The sequence below is a fragment of the Chlorocebus sabaeus genome, chromosome 25, assembly GCF_047675955.1.
Source record: "Chlorocebus sabaeus isolate Y175 chromosome 25, mChlSab1.0.hap1, whole genome shotgun sequence".
Taxonomy (NCBI): domain Eukaryota; kingdom Metazoa; phylum Chordata; class Mammalia; order Primates; family Cercopithecidae; genus Chlorocebus; species Chlorocebus sabaeus.
Window position 1 is genome coordinate 54,329,387 of NC_132928.1, and position 14,296 is coordinate 54,343,682.

General features: G+C 44.9%; 1 protein-coding gene across 2 annotated transcripts in view; it reads left to right on the top strand.

Moving 5' to 3' along the window:
* TNR (tenascin R) overlaps positions 1-14,296 on the top strand; it is a 425,309-nt gene that overhangs the window by 324,059 nt on the left and 86,954 nt on the right. Inside the window, exons 3-4 of one of the 2 annotated variants that reach the window (XM_007989404.3) lie at positions 8,062-8,623; positions 11,178-11,654. In XM_007989404.3, the coding sequence (XP_007987595.3) occupies positions 8,125-8,623; positions 11,178-11,654 (976 nt within the window). In that variant the 5' untranslated portion in view covers positions 8,062-8,124. Of the gene's footprint in view, positions 1-8,061; positions 8,624-11,177; positions 11,655-14,296 lie in introns of those variants that run through there. The other variant, XM_037985917.2, reaches the window with a different exon arrangement.

A 14,296-nucleotide genomic window follows, 5' to 3' on the forward strand; every position in this document is an offset into this window, starting at 1 on the left:
GAAGAGGAAAAGAAAAACAACTTTAGGTGGGACACAAGCTTCAGCCAACCTGGGTGACCCAAGTCTCTCCCCACAGGCCTCCCTAGAGGGGAGTGAGCACCTCATTAACTAGGCACTAAATCAGCCTTGAGGATGATCCTGTTATCCACCTCTTACAAATTACCCGGAGAAACCTCTGGTGCTGGCCGTGATAATTATATTGATAAGGAAGCTGGAGTGGAGGAAATGAATCAACGGAAATGCACGGATCTCTTGAGTATCAATCTATCGAATTACTGCAACTCTCTTGCACTCCCATTTGTAGTGTCATTAACCATCTGTCTTGCTCACAACTATTAGTGTATTGTTGAGCCCTGGGTGTATTATCTATCCCTCAGGTTTATGTTTTCTCACTCTACCTGTGAAACTCTTACGTTTCTCCACCAGCCTAGCACTCTTCCATTTTTTTCCTCCTCCACCTTCTCTTTTTTTCCTTCCTTCTCTGTTTTTCCCTATTTTCCCCATCTTAGTCCACTTGGGCTGCTAAAAGAAAATACCATAGACTGGGTGGTTTAAGAACAAAAGAAATTTATTTCTCTCCATTCCAGAAGCTGCGAAGTTCCAGGTCAAGGTGCTGGCAAATTCAGAGTCCAGGGAGGGCTCACTGTTTCGTTCTTAGGTGGCACCTTCTAGCTGTGTCCTCACATGTAGAAAACGCAAGGAGTATCCTTATCTCTCTTTTATTTTGAGACAGGATCTTACTCTGTCACTCGGGCTGGAGTGCAGTGGCACAATCTCAGCTCACTGCAGCCTCAGGCAACCCTCCCACCTCAGCCTCCCGAGTAGCTGGGGCTACAGACACACACCACCACGCATGGCTAATTTTTGTAGAGACATGGTTTCGCCATGTTGCCCAGGCTGGTCTCAAACTCCTGGGCTCGAGAAATACACCTGCCTTGGCCTCCCAAAGTGCTGAGATGGCAGGCATGAGCCACTGTGCCCAACTCTCTCTACGTCTTTTATAAGGGCACTAATTCCATTCATGGGAGTTTTGCCACCATGACTTAATCACTTTCCAAAGTCCCTACCTCTTAATGCCATCCTCTTGGGAATTTCAGCATATGAATTTTGGGGGGACACAAACATTCAGACCATGGCATCCAGCTTCTCCTACCACCAGTTTATTTCTTTAACTGGCCTATTTTGGTTCTAGTCCTCGACTCTTACTCATTCTAGTCTCTTTGACTCATCTGAGATACAGGAAGAGAATGAAGGGCAGAGGAGGCTCTGCTAGTCCCCTCGAGCCTTCTAAGTTGTTGCCTTTGGAGACAGGTTTTGTATCTCATTTAAACATTACCCACTGTCTCATGCCAAAGACACAGAATGGGTCCCAGAACAAGTGGGACCTCTTTAAAGGAGATGAATATATCCAATGCAGCACTTCTAGACATGCCACAGCATTAGGCCAAGCCTTTCTCATGGCAAGCTGCAAATTCTGTCCAACAGCATCACTAAAAAGTGCTAAAGAGGCCGAGTGCAGTGGCTCATGCCTGTAATCCCAACACTATGGGAGGCCAAGGCAGGTGGATTACCTGAAGTCCAGAGTTCGAGACCAGCCTGGCCAACATGGTGAAACCCCGTCTCTTCTACAAATACAAAAATTAGCTGGGCGTGGTGGCACACACCTGTAATCCCAGCTCCTTGGGAGGCTGAGGCAGGAGAATTGCTTGAACCTGGGAGATGGGTGTTGCAGTGAGCAGAGATCATGCCACTATACTCCAGCCTGGCCAACAGAGCGAGACTGTGTCTCAAAAAAAAAAAGAGTGCCAAAGAAAGAGGCCACCTGCAGAACAGTCAGCATTCTTGGCAGTACAGAAGAATAAAAGGTGGCCACAGAGAATGAAGGCAGAAATGAAGTTTTCAGGGACACAAGAAAGAAAGCCACTTTGAAATAATTAGTGACATGAGCTTAGCAACACTACGGGCACATTGATTAAGTAGGCATTTAATAAACATTAGTTTCACTTTCCCCTTCAGCAGGCCTCAGAGAAAGTGAGAAAAATGGAGCACCTCACACCATTCATTCTATCTTCTTTCTCTGCCTTCCCCTAGAAAAGCAGCACAGGAGAGAAGCAGAGAGGTTGACGGTGGTGTGACAAGGGATGGATTGTCATCCATCCCTTGGGTAGAACTGGAGCGCAGAACATATTGGGGGATCTCAGAGAAGTGAATGAAGCCAGAGGGAGCCCATGAAAGGCCATGGGTTTCTATAACTGCTGGCTCGGTGGAGAATTGTTCTGGAAAATGATAAGTTTAGAAAATGTCCCCCGGCTCCTCTAGGATCAAGGTTTACTGGGTTACAATTGCTCCTGATTTCAGGGACACTATAGAGGCTAGAGACTTTTAAATAAAGAGCCATCAAACAAGCCTCCTCTCGAGGAGAGACTGAAGCAATTTCTGAGGAGAGAGCTTGGATTGATGGAGAAAACATTAATCTCAAAGTCATCCCTGTCAGAAAGTCCTAAATCTGAACCCAGGGGGAGAAGAGTGTTGACTTGTAAGAGCTCTAAGTCTTTTCATGAGAATGGTATGTAGACCCTAATTAAAGCTGGCTGGAAAACAGCCGCTGAGAGCACAGACCATGGTCTGTAAAATCTGGGTTCAGTCTTGGCTCCTCTGCACAATAACTGCAATCTTGGTCAAATCCTTTGACCTTTCCTGAGATTGATTTTCTTCATCTTAAATAATGGAGACAGAAAGAGGACCTGTCATCACAGGAAAATCACCACAGGGCCCTGCTGGTTGTCTGCAGCAAGTCTGATTGACTGATGCCCCATTCTGATTGGTTGCAGCCCAAACCACACCAGTCGCTAAATATCTTGACTCTTAAATATCACTGTTCCCTAGCTTATAGGTTGCTGTGAGAAATAAATAAAATAATACTAGGAAAATGGTTAACTTGGCCCAGTTATTACTAGTATTTGTTATGGGCTGAATTGTGTCCCTGCTTTCCTAAGAAGACATGTTGAAATCCTAACCCCCAGAACCTCAGAATGTAAACTTATTTGGAAATAGGGTCATTGCAGATAAAAGTAGCTAAATTAAGATGAGATCACACTGGAGTGGAGTGGTTCCTCTAATCCAGTGTGACTGCTATACTTTTAAGAAGACAACCATATGAAGAAACAAGGAGAACACAGGGCACAGACAGAGGCACAGACTGGAGTGATGCATCTACAAGCAGAGGAATGGTGAGGGATGCTAGCAGTCACCAGCAGCTGAGAGAGCAGCATGGGGCAGATTCCCTCTCAGAGACCTAGGGAATAATCAACCCTGCTGATGCCTGACTTGGACTTCTGCCACCAGAACTATGAGAGAATAAAGTTCTGTTGTTTTAAGCCATTCAGTTTGTGATTATTTGTTACGGCAGCCCTAGGGAACTAATGCCATATTATAGTGGGTTAGCTCCTCAAAGCCCACTAAGACCAAGAATTTATAAAGCATCAGGAAAGAGAAGACCTCAATGTTCATTCTAGCCCAATCACTCATCTGATGCTTAACATCCCCCTCTTCGGCACTCTCATTAAGTAGTGTTTCCACTTGTACCTGAACACTTCCAGTGACCAGGAAGTCACTACTTACCATGACACCCAGGTAACTTTCATTATTAGCAATGCTAGTCTGTATATTGACCTAAAATCTGTTTCCTTGTAGATTCTCCCATTTGGTGGAAACCACTTCCCTAGGACCTTTTGCCATATACTTAGCATTTTACAACCCTTCAAATACTTGCATTCATTGAACAAGCCATGCTCTTGTACATATCATAGTTTTAGCAAATGTAAGTTCTTCTGTGTGAAATGAACTTTGGCCTTCTCCACCTAAAGAATAATCCATTAAAGTCAAGTTTGGCATTATCCCCTGATAGAGTAGGTTACATGATGGGAAAAAGCAATCCCCAAATCTGGACTTCAAACACCAAAAGATTATTTCTCACACGACATGTTCTCACATGACATGTCCACTGTGAGTCAGCAGGAAACTCTGTAGTCACCCGGGGATCCAGGCTGGCAGAGCAGCCACCATCCTGAACTCTGCCAGTCACCTCCGGAGAGAGAAAGCTCTAGGGTGTCTCCTATCAGCAATGTTAATGTACCAGCCCAGAAAAGACACCCACCACTTCCTCTCACAATTCATCTGCCAGAACTAGCGCCATGGCCTCACCTAACCAAGACAGGGCTGGAAGATGCAGTCCTCCTGGAAAGCCAGGCCAGAAATATTTGGCAAACGGCACTGACGGCCACCCCACCCACTCTGTGTGCCCCTTCCTGCCGCCCCCGGCAGAGTTGTTAGCATCTCCTCCAGCCTTCTCAGAGCAGGTGATGTATTTGTTAGCCATGGTAATTATCACATTGCATTGTCGTTACATTTACTTATGTTTTCATCTCCTCCATGAAAATGAGAGTTTCTCAAGGACAGGTTAGGGCATAATAAGTGTTTGATATGTGGATGCATTTGAGAACAATGACCATCTATCCAGTGTAAAAGCCAAATGACTTACAGGGGTTTACAAGACTGGGCATGACCTGGTCCCCGCTACTTCTCTGACCTTATCTCCCCACAGGGCTCCCTTGTTCATTTGGCCCCAGCCATACTATTCCTCAAACTCACCAGACTGACCCCTGCCTTGGAGACTCGAACTATTCCCTCACTATCTATTCAGCTCACCACCCCACTTCTGTTGGGTGTCCTCTCAGCTGTCATCTTCTCAGAGAAGCCCGTCCTGATCATGCCCCACACAATGTCGACCTGCCCTGTTAACACCCTGGCTCCCTCCATAGCAGTTACCACTTCTTGAGACAAGCACAAACTCATGTGTGTTGCATTATCACATGCTAAATATCACATAATTTGTATTATATAATACATTATATATGACATATATAATTGTTTGTGATATTTATTTATATGCCCCAACCCTGCTACCCACATATACTTGAATGCAACTTCTAAAAGAAAAAGACCAGCATATAGTAGGTACTCAATAAATATCTTTCAAATGAGTGAATGATAAATGAATAAATGTACCCCCTAAGTCTTCACATCTTTGGACCAAAATGCTAAACTTATCCCTCTCATATTATAGGATTTTGAGTCCCTTCAACAACCCAGGCACCTAGAAGTGGCCAATGATCAGTACAGTAAAGAGTAGAACAACATAGCCCCTTGTCTATCTTTTGTCTTATATTTTAATTAATAAAGCCTATGTTTGAGTAAGAGTTCAGGGGTTACAAAAATCACAGTGTTGACTGACTCATAGCAAGTTTAGTTATTGACTAAGATATTTAGTGTTTTTTACACATAAAACTGTACCTTTCCCCCTCCATGTAATTTTGTAGCTGTCACTTTGGACCTAAAAGTGTAGGACCTAACATTTTTCTCTCTTAATTTTCCTGTCACTTGTCTTCCTTTTCATTGATAATGTTATTTATTCATTCACTTATTTTGAGTATCAACTATGTGCAAAAAAGCTGTTAAGTGCTATGGGGTGCTATGTGATCATTTTCCAATTCCCAGAAGAAAAAATTATTCAGCAATATCCACATGCATCAGATAAACAAACTTTGCTTCAATTAGAAAGATAGCTAAGACCCCATCTTTGTGTAAATGACTGATAGCAGAGCCATTTCTGGGAGACTTTCAATGATAGGAGGGCTCAAGAAAGTGATGCTCAAGAAAGTCGTGCCTAGAGAACCTAAAAGTGAGGAGGCAAGTAGAGACTTGGATGAGAGGGGGCTTTAGGAACTTACAGGTAGGAGGGCAATTTGATCCCAACATGTCACTCTACCTATCCCCAAGGTTTATTTACCTTGTCTGGAAGTGGCCAACAGAGCATCATCTCCCACATTGCTCCAAGGATCTCACCCATCTTTGGACAAGGCTATGTTAAGGATTGGGCTTTTCTGCTGTCCACTAATGGATAACACATTTCATATGTTCCAGTGATTTCAGGGAAGGTCTTGACTAGGGGAAGAATCGGAACAATTATTCCACTTGTCTGCAAACAATATTTATTTATGTCAGTTAATGCTGGGTACTGGGTAAATATTATACAGATAATAATTCCATTAACCCTCCAACCTTGTAAGATAAGTACCATTATTATCTCCACTTTATAGATAGGGAAACTGAAGCACAGAGCAGGTAAGAGAAACTGAGGCACAAAGAGCTTAAGTGATTTTCCCACAGCTAGAAAATGAAAGAGCTGAGGCTTGAACCTAAACAGAGACTCCATAGGCTCCAGAGTCTACAGTCTCAACAGCTCTGCTCTGGTCTGCTCCTGTCCATATTGTAAGCAGGGACAGATAATAGTCAGTATATAGTAAGGGCTGAATAATAAGGCATGATTTTATACTAGGTACTAATACAGGTTATTCCTAATAAAATCAACCCTCAGGCATTGTTCAGAACTGAAATTGAACAGACCAGTATCTAACTTGAGGATAATGGAGAGGGATTAAATTAGTTGGAGAATGATTTAACCTTTTGCTCACTAAGCATTTTCTCATGAATTCATCTATCTATCCTTCCAGGAATCCACTTATCCACTTATTCAACAACTATGCACTGAGCACTCTCACCGTCCTGGAGCGACGGTCACACACTGCAGATAAGACACGGTCTGACCAACAAGGACTTAGCAGTCCAGGTGGGAAGAAGCAGGCAAAGGAAACCCATGGTCTAGCATGGCAAGTGCTGTCAGAAGTGGGGCCTGGAAGAGAGGGACATGAATTCAGCCTGCATTTGGGAGAATAGCTGAGGAGGCAGGAGGGAAAAGATGAGAGACAAATGCTCATGGAGGAAAGAACATTGAATCTGACCCTAACAAAATTTTCTAATCGCAATATTCCTGGGAAGACCTTAGAAATTACACAATTTCCAACAAAAGCAAGAGAAAATGGAATATTCTTTTCAAGAAAGGCCCTGGGACATAGTAATTAATAATACATGCTTTGAAGTGAGACCTGCATTCAAATCTTAACCTCTCTTGGAAGAACTTCCACCATTAGAAGATGGAGCTAATCATAGTGTCCCATCACAAGGTTGTCCTGAGGGTCATGTAAGCTCATGTGTGAGTGGCTCAGCACAGTCTGTACTGAGTACAAATGCAGTAAATCCTAGCTGTGACCTTCTTCTCAGACGCATAGTCACACTCACTTGGTCCCTTAGTCCTTAATCTTCTTAGTAACTCTTAGAACCAAGGTTTGTAAATCTCTTTTCTGTTTTGCATAGAGAATACAAAAGGAATAAAATTTCTGTAAACCTGATTTGCATCTCAGTGAGTTTATTGTACTCTATGGTTCTTAGTGACTAGGTAACCAGCAGAGGAGCTAATTCATTATTTTACCAATTTAAACAGGAACTTGGAAGAAAAGCATCTGGAGGTCACAGAGTGCAAGGACTATACTAACATGAAGATTTAAAGAAAGTTCAGCTCACACAGCCATAGATAATCACAAATGTATCCAAGGATTATTAACAATCACAATTTCCTGGAGCTGTATTATTTACCTGGCTGGTTATTCTGAAGACAACTTGTATGAATAGATGAGCTGAGAGGAGCTCCTGAAGTTGTTTTGAAGTGGCTGGCAGAGTCCTTTTGCAATAAATATCTGGGGAAATAGGAGAGGACACCCAGGCTCCCTGGTCCAATTTCTCACCTGGAAGTGAAAAGAAACTCTGAGTACTCCTCAGAGGAACAGCCCATCCACAGAGCCCCAGCCCCCAGTCCTCATGTTTCCTCCAAGAACCACTTGCCCACCATGGGACCAGACCCGTGTGTTCCAGATAAGCCTTTTGAGAAAACAAAATAGTATGCAGAAGCAGTGTCCATTTTCGGGGGTCCAGTCCTCTAGGGAACAAAGTCCTGGGCCTTTATGACATTGGGCAGCCACGGTCCCTTCCTGATGTCCCCCTTGAATATCTCTGGCTGCCTATCCCCGAGCTTTGTACGCTTGTGCAGAGCCATGGTGCCAAGGCGTAGGTCTCAGAGGCTGTCTCTTTCCTTGGTTTCCCTTGCAGATTCCCACAACTCCATGCTGTGTGCTGCAGGCTGGTCCTGAACCCAGATCTCTGGCTGAGAGGATGGGGGCAGATGGGGAAACAGTGGTTCTGAAGAACATGCTCATTGGCGTCAACCTGATCCTTCTGGGCTCCATGCTCAAGCCTTCGGAGTGTCAGCTGGAGGTCACCACAGAAAGGGTCCAGAGACAGTCAGTGGAGGAGGAAGGAGGCATTGCCAACTACAACACATCTAGCAAAGAACAGCCTGTGGTCTTCAACCACGTGTACAACATTAACGTGCCCCTGGACAGCCTCTGCTCCTCGGGGCTAGAGGCCTCTGCTGAGCAGGACGTGAGCGCAGAAGATGAGACTGTGGCAGAGTACACGGGCCAGACCTCAGACCACGAGAGCCAGGTCACCTTTACACACAGGATCAACCTCCCCAAAAAGGCCTGCCCATGTGCCAGTTCAGCCCAGATGCTGCAGGAGCTGCTGAGCCGGATCGAGATGCTGGAGAGAGAGGTGTCAGTGCTGCGAGACCAGTGCAACGCCAACTGCTGCCAAGAAAGTGCTGCCACAGGTAGAGTCCGGGAGATTGCAGCGTGGTCTCAGGAGGGGAAGGAGAGGGCTGAGCAGAGAGGGAGAGTGAACAAGAAGGACCAATGCACTTCCAGCAGAAACACACTCCCAGCAAAACCCCGGCCTCTCTTTACACGGTCAAAGGAAAAAAGTGCCTTAGTCTGTAGCTGCTGGTTAATATGTCTCTAAGATCTAAATGCAGTTCTTCCCCGAGGGATTCAGTCCAGGGATTCTCTACACTGCATAGCCAGTTTGAAATACATTAACCTGATTTTGGGTGGATGAGTCAGGTAATGGTTCATCGGTTCAGCACAGCAACTTCGATGGTGAGCAGGGAATTTGATGTCTGTCTTCATTCATCTTTGGTTTTCACAAGCTGTTGAATTGATATCTATCCATGTTAACCTGAGGGACTAGAGAATGCAGACGCTCTGTTCACTCAATCGCAGCCTTTCTCCCATCTGAGTAGATGATAGTCATTAAAGTCTCGGAGGACCTATCCCCATCTTCTCCAGTGAGATGGAAGTTTTAGTCCCTGCCCCCTCAACAAGCACTCAGAAGCGTATGCACACACACTCTCTCTCACACACACACACGCATGCACATACGCATGCTCTCACACACAACACATTCACACAGCTTAGTGCACCCTCCAAGAGGCTGAAATCTCAGGGGATTTACTTCTAACATTGCCCACCCCTAATTAGTAACCCTTATGAGTTATTATCTTTACCTCTCTGCAAGACATAATTAAGTCTTCAGAATCAGAATTCCCAAGTTCAGATCCTGACTCTACTGCTTCCTAGCTGATCTAAGCAGTTACATATCTGTGCCTTCCTTTCCTCATCTACAAATGGTGCTAGACTAGAGCAACAAGAAGTTATTAACAATGAAAGCACCTATTCAGATGTCAGCCTGGCTTCTATAAGTACTGTATAAGCAACAGCTGTTATCAGCTGATGCCAGTGAGTGGGAATTGCATGTGTACCCCTTTGGGCACAGCTTTTCTCTCCCAAAAGGTACCTTAGACCCCATGCAATTCAGTTCTTTGATGACAAGAGACATTTGTCTTGAGTTCAAGCACTCACCTCTATAGGGTCCATGATCTCAAGGCTTTCAAGGGATGAAAACTGGAGGTGGCAGAGTGAAATTTTAACAGAGCCTGGATAGCCCGCAGCTGCAGAGGGGTATCAGACACGTTCACCCTGAGACACAGCAAGTCTAGAGGCAGTCACTGAGGACTAAAATATTTCATGGGCTCCTTTCACATCTTTCTCCTCCCCATAACCAACACTGTAGATTAAACAATCTGAAGAACAGAAGAGCAAGTCCAGCTCTACTGTGCTTCAATGACAATGGTCAGGTCAGCTCATCTTTTCAACAGAGCTGAATAGGGGAAAGTCCTAGGTTTCCATGAGCGTGGACTCTGCAGCTCAGGAAGCTGGGACTTCTGTAAGTGAACTTTTTGCCAGCCTTCCACCAGGATCCCTGGCAAATGTGGGAAACATCTGCAAGGAAGAGCTAAGTTAAATAATGTCAGTAAATGCTATGGGAGTGGCATGAAGCAGCAGAATTAAATAAGGATGTAACTTACTAGACTTCATATCCTCAGGGCCAAGTGCAAAGAAGGATGCCAGCAGGTACTCCATTTGTATTTCTTTAATATGTTTACTTGAATCATGCTAGGCAGATAAATTAGCCACTGTCGTTATCCCACAGTAAGGGCTAGGACAGAGACATGCATAGAATCCCAAAGGGGTCACAGCAAACAGTAACTAAATGAGATCGAGGTCCTGGGGAGTCTTTGAAGTAACCCTGGTGCTGCGTTTTGATGAATGAGCAGAGTGAGTCAGATGGCAGGCAGGGAGGGAGCGGGACAGGTTTGTAACATGTAAGACCTTTCTCTGCACAGTGGACTCAGTGCTCGGCCTACACCCCCTTGGGTCCCTCACAATCCCATAGCCAGCACCTGGGCATCCTGGTCAGAGGGCTCTCCTCAGTTTGTTGGAAACTTCTTGGGCTGCCCAAAGAGAGAATGAGGGGCTGGGGGATTCACATGCCCTCAGGGACAGACCTTAACCCACAATGAAATGTGACCTGCACTGCCCAGAGTGCCCTGCAGAACTGAATCCAAGTGACTCTCCTGGGACTTGGCTTGATAATGCACCTGGGCTTGAGCATGTTCCCTTCCTGATTGTCCATTCTTCCCTACCAGTTTTTTCTGGGAACACCTTCCAATAAATCACTTTTACATGGATCTTTATCAAAGACCTACTTCTAAGGAATCCACCCTAAGACACCTTAAAGGTGAGCTTCTGGAGGACAGGGGACAAGATCTCATTCATCTTTGCCCCCAGCCCTGTGCTAGGCATAGACAGCCCATGTTAGGTGAAAATATTTATTAAATTGGATATGTACCAAACTATGTTGAGCTTCACTCTCAGCAACAGAAATCTGGTCAGAGAATGAGTAGAGAGGCCTTTGCCCATCCTTCCCCAGCACCATTGACAGGAGAGGCCACTGCTGCTCTTTGACCTTCTCCTTGACCATTCCAGGACAACTGGACTATATCCCTCACTGCAGTGGCCACGGCAACTTTAGCTTTGAGTCCTGTGGCTGCATCTGCAACGAAGGCTGGTTTGGCAAGAACTGCTCGGAGCCCTACTGCCCGCTGGGTTGCTCCAGCCGGGGGGTGTGTGTGGATGGCCAGTGCATCTGTGACAGCGAGTACAGCGGGGATGACTGTTCCGAACTCCGGTGCCCAACAGACTGCAGTTCCCGGGGGCTCTGCGTGGACGGGGAGTGTGTCTGTGAAGAGCCCTACACTGGCGAGGACTGCAGGGAACTGAGGTGCCCCAGGGACTGTTCGGGGAAGGGGAGATGTGCCAACGGTACCTGTTTATGCGAGGAGGGCTACGTTGGTGAGGACTGCGGCCAGCGGCAGTGTCTGAATGCCTGCAGTGGGCGAGGACAATGTGAGGAGGGGCTCTGCATCTGTGAAGAGGGCTACCAGGGCCCTGACTGCTCAGCAGGTAGGCAGGGGAACTCTCTGGGGTGTTTGGCAAGGGTGGTCCAGCAAACTAGCTGGATGCCTCCAGTTAACTTGGGAAGAAAGATGAGTGAGAAAGTGAAGTTTAGGCAAAATAATTCTCAATTGAGTTGTACTCATTTGCTTTCCAAGAGAGCTGATTTCTTGAGTCAATAACAATTGATGAGGCAGATTAAAGGGGATAAAGAGTGGAAATAGGAAAAGGTCAAGTTCAGGCTGAAAGCTGGATTGTTACCCCTGAGACTAGGAAAAAGGCAGTGGTAGCAATGATGACAACACTTCATTGTCCTTGAGGTGGGGGAGGGTAGAGAGTGAGGTCATGGGACTATCTTAGGCAAGGCCATTCTCTAACTCTGAGGGATCCCAAGCATTCCATCCGCTCAAAACTATCTCCCTCGCCAGTTGCCATATTCCAGGAATGCCTTCCACAATGCTACTGCAAGAGATGGTGGTTGGTCTGTGAGGCTCTCTGATTATCTTGGAGCTTACAGATTGCAAGATGTTATTAATTTATGAAATGGTTCTAGTGGGGCAGAGTGTTTTTAGACAAGGACTTAAATCTAAATAGGAATAAAGTACTAAGGACTTTGGGTAACAGCTAACATTCTAACAATTAGTACAGAATATTAAAAGAGTATGACTCACTTTGTTCCAGATGACTATCTAGCAAATTAGAACCAACCCTATGTATAGTCTGCACTGTCAAAGCTGATAGAAAGATGATGTCCTACAATGGGGATCTAAACCAACAGAGAGAGAGAGAGAGAGAGAGAGAGAAAGGTATCTCATTGGGACTGATTCTCTTTTTGATGCAAATCAGATTATGTTTATTATTTCACTATAGCTCATCCTCTTCAGACTAAATCAGTGACTATTGCACATACATTTGTTTACATTCTAAACAGTACAGATTAAGTGGTTGGTCCTTTCCATTTAGGGCTCAGAGAGCCCACTGGGATTATTTAAAATAAAAAATAACAACAAACAAACATTTTAAACCTTCTAATGGAGCAATTTTAGGAATTTTTCTGATAAGTAATGTGACATCAGTTTAAGGCGGAAAGCCTGGTAAGCCAGGTTCACCAGCTTTCTATAAGCCAGAGTTACTCACTCCTACATGGCAGGCAATGTTCCTGCACGTGTAACTTCAAGTTAAATTATTTTCAAAAATCAATGGTAATAATGAAAAGAAAAACAACAATAATGCACTGTGCTTAGGGAAAAACATTTAATGTTCCTTACTTTTTTCCATATCCAATTATTTCATTTAGCCTCCCAATTTTGTTTACTGAGTTGAAATATCTTTCTAAAAATATAGTCACCACACCAATTATCCCAAAGTGAATTTCAAGCAGAAATTAAGCCTTATTGTTTCTGAATCCAAAGTCACTAGGCACCTTCTGGGAAGCTAGGCTGACGCATGGCCCCAGTTCCCATCCAGGGGATCAGGCTCCATGAGGCCCCATCTGGAGGACACGCAGGGTCAGTGTGGGCCATCGCTGCGTTGATGCTATTCTGTAGCACACATGCTTCTTAGTAGACTCAATCTTTGGTGGTCTGGATATACCCGTCATATTCTTGACCCTGCCTTTCTACAGGGATAGGTTCATTTGCAAACAAAATCTTGATCTAATCCAGGACTCACACTGAACCCTCCTGGCTACCCCAGGGAAGACGCAGCAGCTGCTAGCATAGCTACAACTGGGTTGAGTCCAAACTATGAGCATGTTACCTCCGACATGGTACCTCTGTGCTGCTTGAGGAACACTTCAATAGGTCCAGATAAATTACTTTACAGGTTCCCAAAACATGTGAAGAAGGACAGTTGCATAATCTCCATCTGTTTCTATAGCAACCCTAGAGCCACCACTCATTTGCAGGAGGTCTGCTCTTAAGGCCTGCTTTTTAATCCAAGTGCTACAGGTCTCTTCCAGAGAAGTATCTAGGTCATTATCTAAAGTGCTACTTTGCTTGCTCTTTGTGAAAAGGCTGTAGGAGAAGGGGCTATTTATCCACTGTTTGACGTTCCTGGCCAGGTGCACACACCACAGCACGATGTTCCCATTGCCCATAGGACTAAGGAGAGGAGAGAGAAGGGTTAGGAAGGTGAAAACACTGAAAGCCTCAAAATATACTTCCTTATAGGGCATTCTTTTCTCTTTGGCAAGGGTGTAGAAAATAGCTGCCCATTGTGTGGATTTCATTCTGAGGCCCCCCAGGTCTGCAGCACTTGAGCACAATTGAACAGTGTTGCCAAGGTCACTACATTTGACTTCTAGCCTTGATCTATCCTCATAGTGTGCCAAGGGACAAAATCTCAAGACTTCCACCTCCATTCTCTGCCCATGTACAGATAACAGAACAAAACATTCATGAATATGAGAACTTAAAACAGGCCTTAGAAAGAAGCTTCTCATTTTACAGATTTAAAAAGCAGCAGTCAGTGAGACAGATTTTCCCAGAGCCAGACAGCTAATTAATGGCGGAGTAAGAAAAAGAATACTGGTCTCCTACCAGCTTCTAGCACTCTTTTATCTTCTCTGGCATGCAAAGTGGAATAGAATTGAAAAATAAAAATTTTAAAGACACATAGACAAAGAAGTAGCCTTTTGGTAAGAAAGCTGA